The following is a 16,309-nucleotide window of genomic DNA, read 5'->3' as shown; positions in this document are numbered from 1 at the left end:
TTTTGCTTTTTAAAATACCCGACAACTTTCCTCAGGCTTGGAGCTTTTGTTCATTAACATTAAACTTGATTAAAGTTTACCATTTGATATTTTTTCTTTATAGTTTTGGTTACTGCTAGCCCACGCCATTGCTTGCTTAAAGTTTATTGCCATAAACTGTTTGAATCACCAAATTCTAAGAACAAAGCATTGTACAAAAAAATGTGTCACATTTTTAGCTTTTATTTGCCACAAAACTTTTTCAAATTTTTTTAGCAGCATTCACCCTTAAGTTAGTTTTATAACTCCTCTTTTGATCTGAAAATAAAACTCAATAACATCCCCAAACAATTCTATTTATGCTCTTTGACAACATGGATAAACTTACACTCTTTTGATTTAATCAAATTTAATGAGCAAAAGTAGTAATAGGAGTAGCCACAAAAAATTGAACTTAATACCCTCAGTCGTTCTTGGGATATTGCTGAGATGTCTTATTGGCAACTAGCATAAATACAGTGTGTTTTGATTTAATTTTAATGCAATATTTAGTTTTTAAGCATAATGGGTAAATTGCATAACATTAGGAGGTTGTCCTACCCAATAACCCTAGAGATATATGTATAGTAGACTGTTCAGCTAAGTTGAACAAAATGCCTGTCTTAAAATTTTGATTGAAAGTATTTTGAAAATTATGGGCTAAACGAGAGAGCTGATTGTCCTCCAATACCTTTTTACTCTTAAAATGTGCACTACAACTTTTAATTTCTGATCCAATTAGCTCCTATAAAATAGCAATGATGTTACTAGCTGTGATAGAGCGGTACTGCCTATGATATTGCCTATATGCCCTTTTAATACTTCCATGCATATAATTTTTTTTCTTTTAACTGAAGCTTCCCCTAAATGTTCCCTAAAAGTTTCATCTTAATGCTCTTAATTGCATTAGCTACAGTAAACGTAGAGTTATTATTAAAAGTATACAAATAGTGTCTTCTGGCTATTTCAAAATTTTGCCACAACTTACCCGGAAAGGTTTAACTTTATAATGTAAGTTGCTATTGTGATATTTCTTTGCCACCCTTTTGACAATCTATATGATAAAGTTTGCTTTTATTTTGTTCGATAAATTCAATATTAGCATAAATATCCCTCTAAAGCTTCACCTTAATACCCTTAGCTTGTATAGTAACAATTATTATAAAGGTAGCCGTGGTAGCAGCCGTAGTAGCTGTGGTAGTAGTAGTATTAGCGTAAAAATGTTTTCTTTTTGGTCAATTGATTATTTCTTTTATCAATTCCCGAAAGTTAAATTAATAAACAAAGTCATCCTTTAGTAATTTGTATAGTAACAATAGTTGTATTAGCTGTAGTAGCATTAGTAGCAGAATGCAAATAGCATCTTTGGTTTTTTTTTTCAACATCCCCATAATACACGATGAAAGTTTCTACTTATTACCTTCAACCGTTCCTCAAGCATTAAGTGTCATCATACTTAATAGTTTGCTTCCTACAGAAACCAAGCTAAAGCCTCTGTGATTACCACGCTCAATCATATCACCTGTTTAATGAAAAGATTAGCTAGTTTACAATCCTTTTCAACTGATAAAAAAGGGCAAGAAATCTTAGTTTCTGATGTAATGAGCACCCTCCAATGTTTCTGCAACCATGAGGAGATGGGGTGGATGAAGAAAGGGCAGCTCCTCTCCTCTATGGAATAAACTCTGCTAATTTTGGGGTTTATTGTTGTTCTTTACTGTCATAATAACTGCATAAACCAGAAATAACTGCTTTCTTGGAGTTTCTTTTACAGTCTGTTGTTTTCTTTTGTAGACAGAGGAGGGGGGTATTTTTGGCAGGGCCTGTTTTCTGGGAAGTACTTTTTGTGGAGGGGGTAACTTTTAGAATCTTTTCTATCACCAACATACCGAGATACTCCTTCCTCAGTCATGAAGTAATGACGTGATGAGATTATTCTTCTAAAATTTATAGAATACATAATACCCAAATTACATTCTCTTCTATTTGGAAAAATTTGTTCATTTTAATTCCGTTGCTAAAATTTTAGGGTGAGTAACAGTGACTAAATGTGCTATTACTCAAGTTTCCGTTTATCATTTCAGAATGTTTATGAAATATGGCACTTGAAAAGGAAGAAATTTAAATGAAAACATTTTGGACCTCAAAGGTTTTAAATGGAAACTAGGTGACGAATGCCTAAAATATTTATATTAGAAACATGTTTTTCCAAAATTGTGTTGTTTGTTCTTTCATTACAAAGAACAGTTACAAAATGTAACTAAAGAAAGACTGCCAAATGTTAATCGATATTCCAAAAACACAATTAGGATATCTATAAATATGGCAAAAATATTAACTTTTTCCACGGATTCTAATGCAAACTATACCTATGTTAATCGATATTCCAAAAACACAATTAGGATATCTATAAATATGGCAAAAATATTAACTTTTTCCACGGATTCTTAAATCTCTAACTATACCATTTGAAAGCTACTAGCCGGTGAAAATTTAAAATGAGAGTTAGGGACAATTTTAAAACTTAAGACAAACAGAAAATAATCTCTATATTAAAGGAGGCTTTACTCGTCTCTACACCTCGCTCTTTCTGCTAAAAGTTTAGCTTTCTAAAAAGTTTTAAGAACGAATACTGAAACACAAAATCCTTTGAATTGGAACAAGAACCTTATTTCAAGCACAAAAGACTTTACTGTAATGATTGAGGGATAGAGATGGGGGCAGCCCACCTCTTATAAGAAAAAACTTTTGTTCCTTGCTAGTTTTAATGCTACTCCTTATTTTCAGTTGAAAAAACTTTGCTTTTTATTTTCAGATTATTTTTCGAGTCCTACCACGAATTACAACTCCCCCCCCAACCTTCTCCGAGGACGTATCAGAAAAATATCCCACATCAAAACCTTTACTATTATCAGAAATCCTATTAGGTTTCCAAATATGATTTGGCGAACAAAAATAAAAACAAATCGAATTAATGAGCTCATTATAAATATAGCATAGACAAGTTTCACCAGTACCATAGATAGGGCAATAACATTGCCACAGCAAAGAGCGATGGGGGCAAAATGTATTTTTTTTATTTATTTTTGTTTTTTAGACCAGGGAACTTTGTAAACAAGTAGTAGTAACTTTGAAATGGGCTCATTCGATTGAAAATTAAAATTGAAAGTTCTAGTCCCATTTTTAGATTTTGGGAGTGATTGGAGAGCAACCATTCCCCCCCTCCCCCATGCCCATCATTTTCCAAACACTTCCAATCAAAATTATGAGACAGTCATTTTGTTAAGGGTAGTCGAAAGGTCCAGTAAATTTGTATGAGAATGACAACTTCCACCCACAGTCATGAGGGGAAGGGCTGTAAGTCATGCCCCAAAAGCATATAAGGCTCTTATAAAAAGGAGGGTCTTATGAGCTTAGTGAGCTTAGGAAAGAGGGCTCATTAGATTGGAACTCAGAAACTCTAGTGCCCTTTTTTATGAGTCAAATTAATCCGAGGTTAACTTCCTCCCTTAAGTTCTATTTCCACAAAATACGTCCAATGGGAATTTTGAGATAGTTGTTTGTTCAAAAACAGTTCAAAGATCACATAACAAGGCCTTTGGGGTTGGCATAATCCTCTAGAGTCTGGGGGCAAGGGTTGTAAGATATGTTTCAGGGCATTCAAGGTTGTTATGGATGGGATGGCTGTGTAAACTGTAAGGAAGCCTAAATTGATTGAAAATTTAAAGTTCAATTTTTTTTAGTCAAAAATGAAGCAGGATGAATAGCCCCACTCCCTGCTCTCAGACAGCCTGTTTTCCCCAGACGCATCCGTGTAATATCCATAAAGAGCATGCAACAATGCCTTCAGGGTTGACACAACCCCCAAAGATAAGGAACAAGGGTTGTAAGTTATGCCCCGGGACATATAAGGTTTAGATGGAATGGGTGGCTACATAAAACTCAAATCAGATTGGGCACATGTGATTGGAAGTCGTGAGTTATAGTGCTCTTAAGAGTCAAAAGTGAATTGATTGCAATCAACCCCTCCGTCACAAACCTATCATTCTCCAAAACACGGCTGATCGAAATTTCAAGAGAACGATTTTGTTAAGCATTGTCGCAAGGTACTGTAATTATGTATTGGGTGATTTGAACTACCCCACAGTCCTCAGGGAAAAGGCTGTAAGCTAGGCAGTTTGTTTATTGTTTTCATATAGTATATGTTATCGAGAAAGGTATGTATTTTTGAACTTCACTTTCCAAAAAGACGAAGAGTATTCAGGCGAGTCTTTCAGAGAATGATGGGTTGAACTAGTGTGTTGAACTAAATCAAAGGGTAAGGTTGAACTAAATCAAAAGACGTTGTGTATACAGATTCTCAAAAGGGCATACCTCAGGAACGACTGGGTATATTAATTTGGAACTTAGAGGAAATAATAAGGGAGATGATCAAAAAGACAAATTTCTTATGCTACCACTACTAATGCACCTGCCACTGCTATGACTGCTATCACTACTACTACTGCTACCACACTGCTTCATTTACAACGTTGAGGGGAAATTTCAATCAAAGGACGCTGTGCTTGTATATTGTTAAATGAGCGTATCTCAAGAATTGAATTTGGTTATTAAGTCGCAACTTCTAGAGAATGTTAAAAGGGGGATAAACTGACCAAAAGGCAATATGCTACTAGTAACATTACGATCAGTGCTACATTTACTATTAGTACTACTGCTCCAATTCCTTTTTGAGGAATTGAGGAAATTCTATTGCAACTACTTATCATTGCAACACTTAAATACTACTGCCGCTTCCAGCATTACCGATATTACTATCAATACTACTCCTTGTTACACCAATACCACTACTGTAACTACTATTACAACTATGTGTAAGGGTATGATAATGAAACATTCAAGGAATTTTATTGGGAGTGAAAATGAACTTAATCACAACTCACCGTCTGACTGTAGGCTTTCTAAAGGGCTTAACATTATCTTAGGAACAGTTTAGTGTATGAAGTTGAAACTAACAGTTTTGAGGAATGATTAACAAACCTGCATAATCTAACATTCTTAATGAAGGGTTAGATTTTCTTATTATAGCTTTGTTTGTTTTGTTCCTATGTGGCTTATTTTTCTGTTTCCACTATCATTTTCATTTTATTTAGAAAAAAACCCAGTCTCCCCCTCTTTTCAGTTGAGAATTAGTTTCTCCGAAAATTTTGTCAAAACTATATCTAAGCTATCTTAGTGGCGGTTAGTTTTCTTTTGTATATTTTGTCTTTTTTGTTACTATAAAGCTCAATTACAGTTTCCTCTGTCATTCTCATTTGATTTGAAAAAATTGGCTCCAAATTTACCTCCCCTCTCCCCCAGGATTCTTACAAAATTACATTTATTGGATTTATTTATTGGATTTATTATTACATTTATTTTATTGGAAGCATAACAGTTGTCAGCCCTATTCATGTGAATTTATACTCGTCTTGAGTTTGAATTGGTTATTTATTGTAATTTGTTGTTTGTCTTGGATTTCATTTATTTATTGATGGTGATTTTTTTTTTACGCCTGGAAGTTTTATGTTGGTTTTATGCTTACAAAATTAAGGAGTTATTATGATTTTAAACGCTAAGATATTCTTTTATCTTTTGCCACGTGGAGAGGGTGTGTAGGCCAAGCACGTTTTCTTAACGCCATTGTTTTCTTTTTCACTTTTTAGATAGCCATTTGTTGTGGAGAGATGACCTTCGGTGTGGTACCAATTATGATGTAACAACGTTATTTCTCTTGTCTGATAATGCAACAGTTGCAAAATGTAATCCGGATGGACAGTGGCCATGCTGTTCAAATGCGGGGTATTGCGGATGGACCCAGGATCACTGTGAATGTAAAGGGTGCATCGACTACAGAGTAAGTATTTTTAGCTATTTATTTATCCATATTCAAATTTCTCCTCTAGCTCTTTTTCCTGAAAGCATAACTTTACTTTAAAGAATTGATATGCTAAGAAGACACCGTGCCGGGACTATGCCAAAATACTGTTAGAGAGCAGTAATTGACCTTAATCGACAACTTATCCACATACTTCCACCTTTGGGGGAATTCCTGATCAATATTGGTAATCATAACTAGAAATATGAGTGGTCCCTAAAAGGTTCCCTTTTCGACACGTTTAACTGATACGTCAGCGTGTTTAACTGATAATATTGTTTCATCTCTTAATTCGGTTTGCAATCCTGTTGTAGTGAGTGATATTTCAGACTATTTTCCTGTACTTTCCAGCTTTAGCCATGAAAAAATGTTGTGTAGAAATACTCCAGCATCTGCTTCAGCTTCTCTTAGGTTTGTTCTGACTGAATTGATCCGCCTCAGATTCCATTTAGCTGAGAAGACATGGAAAATTTGGTTAGAATAATGATTTTTTTTCAAAGTTTAATTCCATTTACGAGTCAGTGAAAGAGTCTATTTTTGACGTATGTGCTCTGTCCCCCTTTACTTCAAGATTAAAAAGATCTATTCTTCTTAGCTCATGGATGACCCTTGGCCTTCTAAAGAGTTGGAGAAGAAAAAACTCTCTTTGGAAAGCTTTTAAGTCAGCAAAGCCATCTTTGATTCTGCACGTCTTCAGCTATTCAAACTCTACAGGAATCTTTTCAACTCCTTGTGCCGGAAGGCCAAATTTCTGTATTATTCCAAAAGGTTCTTGGATTGTGAGAAAGATGTTCCAAAAACCCGGCAAGAGATCAATTCTGTCCTATAAGTTTCTTTTCCAGCTCCTTCTATCCCTCCAAATCTTGCAGTTGGTGATGTAGTTGTTGAGGGTGTTTCATCTGTTCAAGAACCATGTACATAATATTTTGCCAACATTGAAAAACTACCACGTCTTCAGTCAGGTTTTCGCAGTCACAACCAGATTACAAATCTTATCTTGGTTTGCATTGTCTCAAATTGATTGTGTTGTATACTTCTTCTGATTTAAAGTGGCCAGGATTGTGGCCAGCTTGAAAGGTTCTTCGTCATCTGACCCTGACTGCATTCCGACTATGGTAGCTGAGTCCATTCTTCCTTCAATTATTTCGCCATTGACGGAGATTATAAATCTTTCTTTTGAAAACGGGACTTTTCTCAATTCTCTTAAGCGATTTAGAGTAATTGTTTTATGTAAAGACGGACAACGAAATAATGTTGCCAATTATCGTCCTATATCTTTGCTTGAGTTTCTTAAAATCTCTTTATGTTTGAGACTTTTAATTATTGTTGAGTGTTTTTTGTTTTGTGTGTGTTGTGTGTATTGTTGTGAGTTTTTAATTATGTGTGTGAATGTGTGTGTGTGTGTGTGTGTGTGTGTGTGTGTGTGTGTGTGTGTGCGTGTTTGTGTGTGTGTGTGTGTGTGTGTGTGTGTGTGTGTGTGTGCGTGTGTGTGTGTGTGCGTGTGTGTGTGTTGTGTGTGCATGAGTTGAGTCTTCGGAAGGTTGAAATGCATTATATTGAAAATATCTTTTTTCACTATTTGTTTCATTTTTGTGTTCTTCCCTCTTTTATCCCCTGGTTATAGAGCCTCAGGGGGAGTCTATGTTAAATTGTTTTTGTGGTAAATTTATTGAGTAAATAAATTGATTGATTGATTGATTGAGCTCTGGATTTCAAGAATGAATTATCTTCATTACTTTTCTGATGCTGGAAAGATAAGATAAGCAATCATAAGGACATTCAAGATTAATAATTAGTTTATTGGTATCGAAAATCTCTGCGTCTTTTTTTTAGGTAATTTTCACAGGTATGGGACTCAAAGACACTAGTCATTTTTGTATTGCTTGACAATTTGTCTTCACTAGATTCTAATATAAAAAAAAGTTTATTCAAATGAAAATAAGGAGCTGAACAGAAATTATTACGTATATGTAGGCGGTTGCCCCCTCCTCAACACCTCACTCGTTTCTCTAAACATTGTATTACTTTCAAAAAAGCGCCTTATTGAATGGCCCTTGAGTTTCAGAAGTAATTCTTAAAGAGTTGGGAAAAATTCAAACTTTAGCTTAAAGAACGAGGTGTTGAGAAGGGGGTAACCCCCTACATATACTTAATAATTTTTGTTCGTTTTAAGTTTTAATATTACTTCTTACTTTCAGTTTAAATGTTGCTCTTAATTTAAGACTGTTTTTTAAATAATTTCAGGAAATCTGGCCCCACGTGCACGGAAAAACCCCCTCCCTATGAAAATATCCTCTTGACAATTCAATCTCTTTGAAAATTTACGCCAGACAATTACTTTGAACCACTCCGCGCGTAAAATTGAAACGGAAAAGAGAAAGCAAGACATATAAAAGAATTTTGTATAAGAATTCTGGCAAATTCCAGCAGTGTATAATTCCGCCTAACAAGTTCACTCCCTGTAAACTTCTCTACCCATGGAAAATTACCCCTTGGAAAAAACAGTAGAAAATTTCTCATTGCTCCCACCCGAAAATATATGCATGCATCCCAATAACAAATACTATGCCTAAGAAATGGACAAATTTAATAGCTTAACCACCTTTTGCCTGGGGCTTTGACGGGTTAATGTTATATCCATAGGTATAGTTATTGGGCCGTTCAGCTACGATGAGCAAAATGGCTATCTTGAAATTTTGATCAGACTGTTTTGGGAAAAAAGGAGCGGATGAAGAAGCCTTATTGCCCTCCCATTTTTTGGTCACTTACAAAGGGTACTATAACTATTAGTGTCCGCTCGAATAAGCACTTAAAAAGACAAATAATTAAACACCTTTGTTCGTTCTTTCTTCTGGCAAATATACAAAATTCCACATTTTTGCAGATAGGAGCTGGAAACCTATACAGTAGGATTCTCTGATAAGGTAATTGATCTGATCTGATGGTATGAAAATCACTTGAATTTTAGGGGATGGTTCCCTCTTTTTTCAAAAATCAGGAAACTTTTCTTAGGCTCGTAACCTTTGATGGATAAAGCTACACTTAATTAAACTATATGTTAGAGATCAGCATAAAAATCCAATTCTTTTGAAATATCTATTGGTATCAAAGTTCTGTTTTTTTTAGAGTTTTGATTACTATTGAACTGGGTCGCTTCTTACTTACAGTTCAGTATCATGAGCTGTTTGATAAGATATATGTGGGGTAATTTGCAATTGATGGTAGGGTAGTGATTTTTGAAGAATCGAACAATCCAGGAGAATTACTCATGTCATTACGCGAAACACAAGGTACGGTTTGCGAATTTACAATGTCAATTTGTACGTTCACTTCAAGTTGATTATAACTGGAAATAGTTGAGTTTTCTTCATTAGAAACAAGGTGGGAATAAACCTGGGCACCGGTAGAGGGCATTGCCTCCTGGAATTATAAGGAAACCAAAGGAAAGAGAGCGGAATAGGGAAAATCCATGGACAAAATGTGTGTTGCCCCATTATTGGCTGCGTTCAAATATATTTTGACCCTCAATAAAGAAAATATTCGTTCTAGTTTGTGACTGAATGACTCCTTTGTAGTTTTCCACAAACACTTTTTCTATATGATTTGGTTGGAGCAAAAAAAAGAAATTTCTTCGTAGTAATTAATGGTAAGTAAATAACGATCCTTGTCAGTAACGAAAGTATAAGAGCCTAACTATTGATAATGTTAAAACAAAGAATCAGCTTTTTATGGTAATCCTAAATATGTATTTGATTATTAGTAATTAGTGCAATTCACTAGAAAGTCTGCATAATTATAGAAAACTTTTTAATTAGGGGCAATTTGATTAAAAATATGGCTTCAACTTTTGCTTGCATTGCAAGAGTACCCATAAGGTGATGTATAAAGTCGCTATAATTAGAAATATTTTCCATGAAAGGAATGCTGCTTCTTAAAGCGAACAGAAATTATTACATTTATGAAGGGGATTGTCCCCTCATCAACACCTTGCTCTTCACGCTACAGTTTTTCAGGACTTTAAAAAATGTTATTTATTGTTTTAATTAAGGAACCGTTGTCTTTCGCAAGTCATTTTTAAAGAATTTGGAAAACATTTAAACTTTAGCGTAAAGAGCAAAGTGTTGAAAATGGGGGTAACCACCCTCATATACCTAAGAATTTCTGTTCGTTCTAAGTTTTAATGTTGCTCCTTACTTTCAGTTGATTTTTTTTTTAAATTTAATTTCGAATCGCTTTTAAATAACGTTAGAATATCCGGCTTCACCTCCATGGGAAAATCTCCCTCCCCACAGAAATATCTTCTGAATAATTCAATCCTGACGAAAATTTACCCCGGACAATTACCGTTAAAATCTACACGCGTAAAATTGAATTGGTAAAGAGAAAGCAAAACATATAAAGTAATTTTGTATTGGAATTCTCTTAATTCACCAAGTGTAAAATTTCCCATGATATTTCACCCTCTGGAAACTTCCCTCCCCATGGAAAATTATCCCCATGCAAAATCCTCCTAGCAGAAAATTCTTTCTTCCTACTCACCCGAAAAATGTATGCATACGCCCCAATAACAAAAACTATAAGTAAACAACACTCAAATTTGTTAACTTAAAAAGCTTTCCCCAGGGGCTGTAGGGGGTCATTTTATCTTCAAAGACACGCTTATATTATATAACTTATATATTTGGAACCAACATAAAAAGCCAATTCTTTTTATGTTTCTATTTGTATCAAAATTCCGTTTTATTGTTTTGGTTACTATTGAGCCGGTCGCTCTTTACTTGCAGTTTTTTTTACCACGAACTGTTTGATTACTCATCAAAATCAAAACAAAGATCACTGAAATATTGATTGTTTTTTTATGCATTTCAACTAAAGTAAGGAGCAAGGTTAAAATTTTAAATAAATTGAAATTACTCTGTATATAAGGGGGACTGCCCCCTTCTCTACAATGCTCATTAAGCAAATGTTTTCTAGCGCTTTGAAATTTATTTTTCTAATTGCAAATTTTCTTTAAAACCCTGGAAAAAAGTCAGACTTCACAATAAATAGTAAGGAGCTAAAGAGGAGACAGTCCCCTTTACATAAAAAATAATCTGTTCAAATAGGTTTCAAATCTGAACCTTGTTTTAATGGAAAGCTCTTTTATTATTCAATTTTTGATTGTTTTCTTAATCACACCCAGGACTAACCAAGATATAATTTGAGGTATCGGCCCCTTAAAACCCTGGTCAATTACTTTTAAAATTTTTAAGTCATTAATTGTACGTTGGCTAGTACCATCCTACGTTTAAATTTGTTATTTCAATTCTGGATAAATTTGAATGAACTTATATATTGGGGATGAATACTAATTTTGGTACAAAGGCCTTGTTACTATTACTACTAAAGAATTTCGGTTGAATGAAAAGGAGTATTATTGTTAGTATGGGCAGAAATTCTGTGAAACTTTTGATTTTCTACATAATTGAAGCCATGACAAACTCAGAAATAGGATTTTCTTATCGATAAATACATTACATGCATTTGTGTAAATATATTGAATTACTTCATAAATAGTAAAAGAAAAATATTACCATTTAAACTCCTGAAAACTAAGCTCAAAGCAGCATTTGCCACCCCAAAAAAATTTGCTGGCGGGGCTGATGATGACCTACCTTGCCTTTTCCACCTTTGTGCTGTTAGATATGGAAATATAATATTCTAGCTGTATAGAGGAATATATTAATTAATATCAACTCCCCCCTACCTCTTTTAACATTTATCTGAAGCTTCTTGAAGAGTAAGCGGTTTGTCCATTAAAATGTACTTTTTTTCAATCTACCTTATCCCCACCTAAGCAATGACACACCCACCCCCATTATAGCTGATCCACAATTACAGATTACCAAATGTAGGATAAATTTATTACAAATAAAACGACTCAAATTTGTTGAATCCGGTACTGCCATCGTGCGGCATTACTTCTTTTGTAACTGGGAAGTCTAAAATACAGTAATTAATATTTTTAAATCAACTAGCTTCTCGGAATTTTAAATTGATTCCAAATTCGTTCCCTTTGGCATAAATTTGTAGTCTGGTGCCCTAAAATGGCAGAAAACATAACCTTCCCCTAGCCCAACCTGTATGGTCTCTTAAAAAGAACTTTAAATTTACATTTGAATAGGCTCTCTCTCAATTATCTTAGACCTTCGGTTTGATTACTCCTGGTAAAAAGTAAAACAAATAAATATGCATCGACCATGTTTTTTTTTATCTGAAAAGCAATACAAAAATTCACATTTTGAAGATTGGAGCTTGAAACCTCTACGTTAGGGTTTTCTGATATGATGTATCTAACAAAGGGATTTTCAATAAGATCGCTTGCTTTTTGGGGGGTGTTTCTTCTTTTTTCAAATTCAGGCAATTTTTTTTAGATTAATAGTTTCGGGTGGTTAACAATAAACGGCAAGTATTTTTTACACTTAGAATCAGCATAAAAAGCTAATACTGTCGGTTTAGCAATTGTCATGAGAATTCCATTTTTATTTTTGGTGAATATTGGCCCAAGCTACTTTTTACTTCCAGTTTTTATCACAAACTATTTGACAAGGTTCTCCTGTGACATTTCTTTTTTTAGCCTGTTCTTTGTATTTAGTTCAATATTATAATAAAAAAAGAGGGTCAATTTGAGAGCTGGATAATTAGTTTGAATTATGTTTTCCTTTCTCTATTCAATTTTTTTTTAATGTCTGAATGTATAAGATATTTAAGTTCGAGGGGGAGAATTGTCTTGTTGCGAAAGAAGCACATTTTGCATGGCCATTGTAAAATCAAAAGGTGGTATCTATGCAGACAGGATGATTTTTGAGTATTTCTACTCCTTCTGTAAACTATTCTAAGGCGCAGGAAATTGCATAAAGACAATTCAACATCTGTTAAATCTACGAAAGCAATAAATCTTTCTGTAATTTTGGTTTCAGTTTAATCTTCTTTTAATATTTAATGCATTATAATTAAATATATTATTGATTAAATAAACTAATGCCTTTGCCAGGAATCCTTGTCACATAAAATTTACTGTATTTTGTTTTAATTTGCAAGCAATTTAACTGCTGTTTTTATTTGATAGTTTTTTCCTAAAAGTATTTAAAAATTAACTTAAACTTATCTGTACGAAAAATATCCTGAAATGTATTTCCTGTCTCCCAACCGTCACTGCTTTTTTTGTGTCCCCCCCTGGAAAATTTTCCACCGGCACCCTTGGATTTAACAGCCTTGTTTGGTCGAACCACATCTGGCTGATTTATTAATTGATTATATTATTCGATTGTAATAACCTCATCATTTTCTACCATTGATAATCGGCATTGTACGCATAACAAATTACGGTTTTTAAAGCGATTACTTTTTGTGATGCCAGCACAAGCTGGGTGCAACCAAGTATTTTAGTTAAAACACTGGAATGAACCAATTCCATATTTTCTGTAGAATTTGTTACAAGAATGGGACATTCTAGGGCTAAGGAACAAAAACAAGACAAAGATCTTAAATTGGACGCTATACCAAAGGCCGCCCACAAGCGTTGCCCAAGTAAAGGACGACGCGGGCACAATATCTTTTTTTTATGGTCTTAGACCAGGGCACTTTGTTTCAAAGGAGTTGTTGTAGAAACTTGAAAAGGACTCATTCGATTGGAAATTGAAATGGCTAGTGCCCTTTTTAATAGTCAAAAGCGACTGGAGGGCAACTATCCCCCTCCCAACCCCACTCTTTTCCAAACACATCCAATCAAAATTATGAGCTATGCTTTTTGTTCAAAGTAGTCTAAAGGTTCAGAAATCATGAATTTTAGAATGGCAATACCCCTGCAGTCCTCAGGGTAAGGGTTGTAAGTTATGACAAGGGCCGTACTTGGCTCATATAAAAAAAGTAGTCGTATAAATTTCTGAGCTGGATAACCCCCCCACCCCTCCACCATGTATTTTCCCTAAGTAAATCTGATAGAAATTTTGATATGGATATTTGTTATCGTAGAAACAGATTGGATACTGAAAGGGATAGTGCCTTTTTAATAGTCGGAAGTGTTTTGAGGGCAACTAACCCACCTCCCTATCCTATATTTCTCGAAACACATCCAATCAAAATTTTGAGATAGCTATTTTTTTCCAAAGTAATTAAAAGGATCAAAATTTTATGTCTTTTAGGATGACATCCCCCTCCCTCACAGCCCTCAAGGCAAGGACTGTAAAATATAGCCTAGCGGTATATAAGGTTTAAATAGAAAGGGTCAACGTATGAGCTTCAGGGGGGGGGGTCATTGGATTGCTAATCAGAAGTTCTAGAACTCTTTTTAGATTAAGAGTTATCGGAGGCTAGATACCTCCCGAGCCTCGCATTTTCTCGAAATGCATCTGATAGAAGATTTAAAATGGCTATTTGTTGTAGTAGAAACTTCAAAAAGAGCTCATTAGATTTAAAATTGGAAGGGCTGGTGCCGTTTCAATGGGCAAGAGTCATTTGAGGGCAACTAATCCTCTTCCCACGCCCAACATCTTCCCAAACATGCCCAATCAATATTTTGGGAAAGCTATTTTGTTGAACGTGATTAAAAGATCCTGAAAATATGTCTTTGAGGATGATCACCCCCCCCCCATATCCGTCAGGGTAAGGGTTGTAAGTTATGACCTAGGGCATATAAGGTTTGTATAGAAAGGGTGATGGTATAAACTTCAGAAGGGGCTCACTGGATTTGTAATCACAAGTTCCAGTGTCCTTTTCCAGAAGTTCCAGAGCGATCGGAAGGCACCCCCTTCCTACACCTTGAATTTTCCCAAAATGCATCTGATAGAAATTTTGAGATGTTCATTTTGTGTTTTAGAAACTTCGTACCAATCGATTAGAAATTGAAAGATATATTGCCATTTTATTAGTAAAAATTGATTGGAGGGCAACAATCTCCCCTCCCCTACACCCATTAGTTCCCAAAAAGCATCTAATTGAAATTTTACTATAGCCATTTTGTTCAGCGTGGTTGAGAGGTCTGAAAACTATGTCTTTGACAACCCCCTTATCTTCTCTAGACCAGAACATAATTTTGAATCTACAGAAAAAAATTGGCTGTGTATTGTCAATTAGTATACATATGCTAATATATATTCCTTGAAGTTTAAATCATAAATCATACAATAAATAACTGAGTTAAACTAAAAAGAAAAAAAAGTTAAAATAAGCAGGGCGGACAATCCCCATGCCTTCTCAAGACCAGAACGTAATTTGCACTTTACTGAAAAGAAAATATATTCAAAAACTTTTCATTTTGTTTTACTTGTTTGAGATTTTGTTTATTACATTAATGAAGGGGAAAATCCTCCCCATTCCGCTTCAATTACAACGCGAGTGTCTGGTACCCTTGTTAAGAATGAATGAATGAATGAACTTTATTACCCGTAAAGTATAAAAAACACAAAGTACGGAGTATTATAAATAAATATAAATAAATAAACAAAAACAAATACGATAAACAGCGAAGAAAAACAAAATTCAAACTAACAAAAGACAATATGGACTAATCAACCAGTATCAATATGGAAAAAAGGCTGCAGAGGGTCATAAACGTGGATAAAGTTGACAGTCTTTTTACATAAATCATCACTGGAAGACCGAATCCGAGAAGGCACATCTACTAAACCAAATCGAGCAATTATTTTTTTGTTTCGGTGCCATCTAGGAAGCCGGAGGAGGAATTTGCAATATCTGAAATAAGCCGTACGTAGAGTATGTCGATCTTTCTTACGGAACAGATGAGCCATGCCTGATAAAAACAAAAGCACAGGGGCGCAATAAGCGTTATAAATCATGCACATACCGTTGCGGTTGTAACAGCTTTTGTTTGGGGATATTTTTCCGTAAGCGACGCGTAGGTTCTTCACGGCTTGATTCACTAGGGATGAACAGGTAGCGGAAAGTGTTGGGCTGAAACACAGACCAAGCCAACTAACTAAAGAAGAACATGGTAGAACTGCAGTCCTAGCAACGAATGGAGCAACCACATAAGGGCTATTAAAACAAATAAACTCGCATTTAGACGTATTAACTGACAGTCCAATCTTAGATAGTTCATTAGTTAATATAGTAAAATTAGAAAGCAATCCACGGCGAGTCCGGGCAACAAGAAGAACGTCATCTGCATATGCAATAGAAGACAAACCAGTATTACCGTAAAAAACAGAACTTCTAAGGGGGCGCAGGCACGATGCAAGCACGCATTTAAATATACTAGGAGACAATACGGCACCTTGCCGAACTCCCTTATTAATTTTTACCGGGTAAAATTACCCTTGTTAAGAGTATTGAGGGCAAGCAAGCCTGTTAATTTTTCAAACACATCCAGTGAAA

The 16,309-nt window shown here is 34.8% G+C and overlaps 1 protein-coding gene across 3 annotated transcripts in view; it reads left to right on the top strand.

The window, feature by feature from the left end:
* Positions 1 to 16,309, top strand: part of LOC136033761 (myosin heavy chain, non-muscle-like) — a 79,459-nt gene that overhangs the window by 21,366 nt on the left and 41,784 nt on the right. For all 3 annotated transcript variants that reach the window (XM_065714656.1, XM_065714657.1, XM_065714655.1), the window contains exon 2: positions 5,724 to 5,914. In XM_065714656.1, coding sequence (XP_065570728.1) covers positions 5,724 to 5,914 — 191 coding nt within the window. The remainder of the gene's footprint in view (positions 1 to 5,723; positions 5,915 to 16,309) is intronic.

Source organism: Artemia franciscana, chromosome 12 (genome assembly GCF_032884065.1).
Source record: "Artemia franciscana chromosome 12, ASM3288406v1, whole genome shotgun sequence".
Classification (NCBI taxonomy): domain Eukaryota; kingdom Metazoa; phylum Arthropoda; class Branchiopoda; order Anostraca; family Artemiidae; genus Artemia; species Artemia franciscana.
This window is presented reverse-complemented; position numbering and strand designations above follow the sequence as displayed.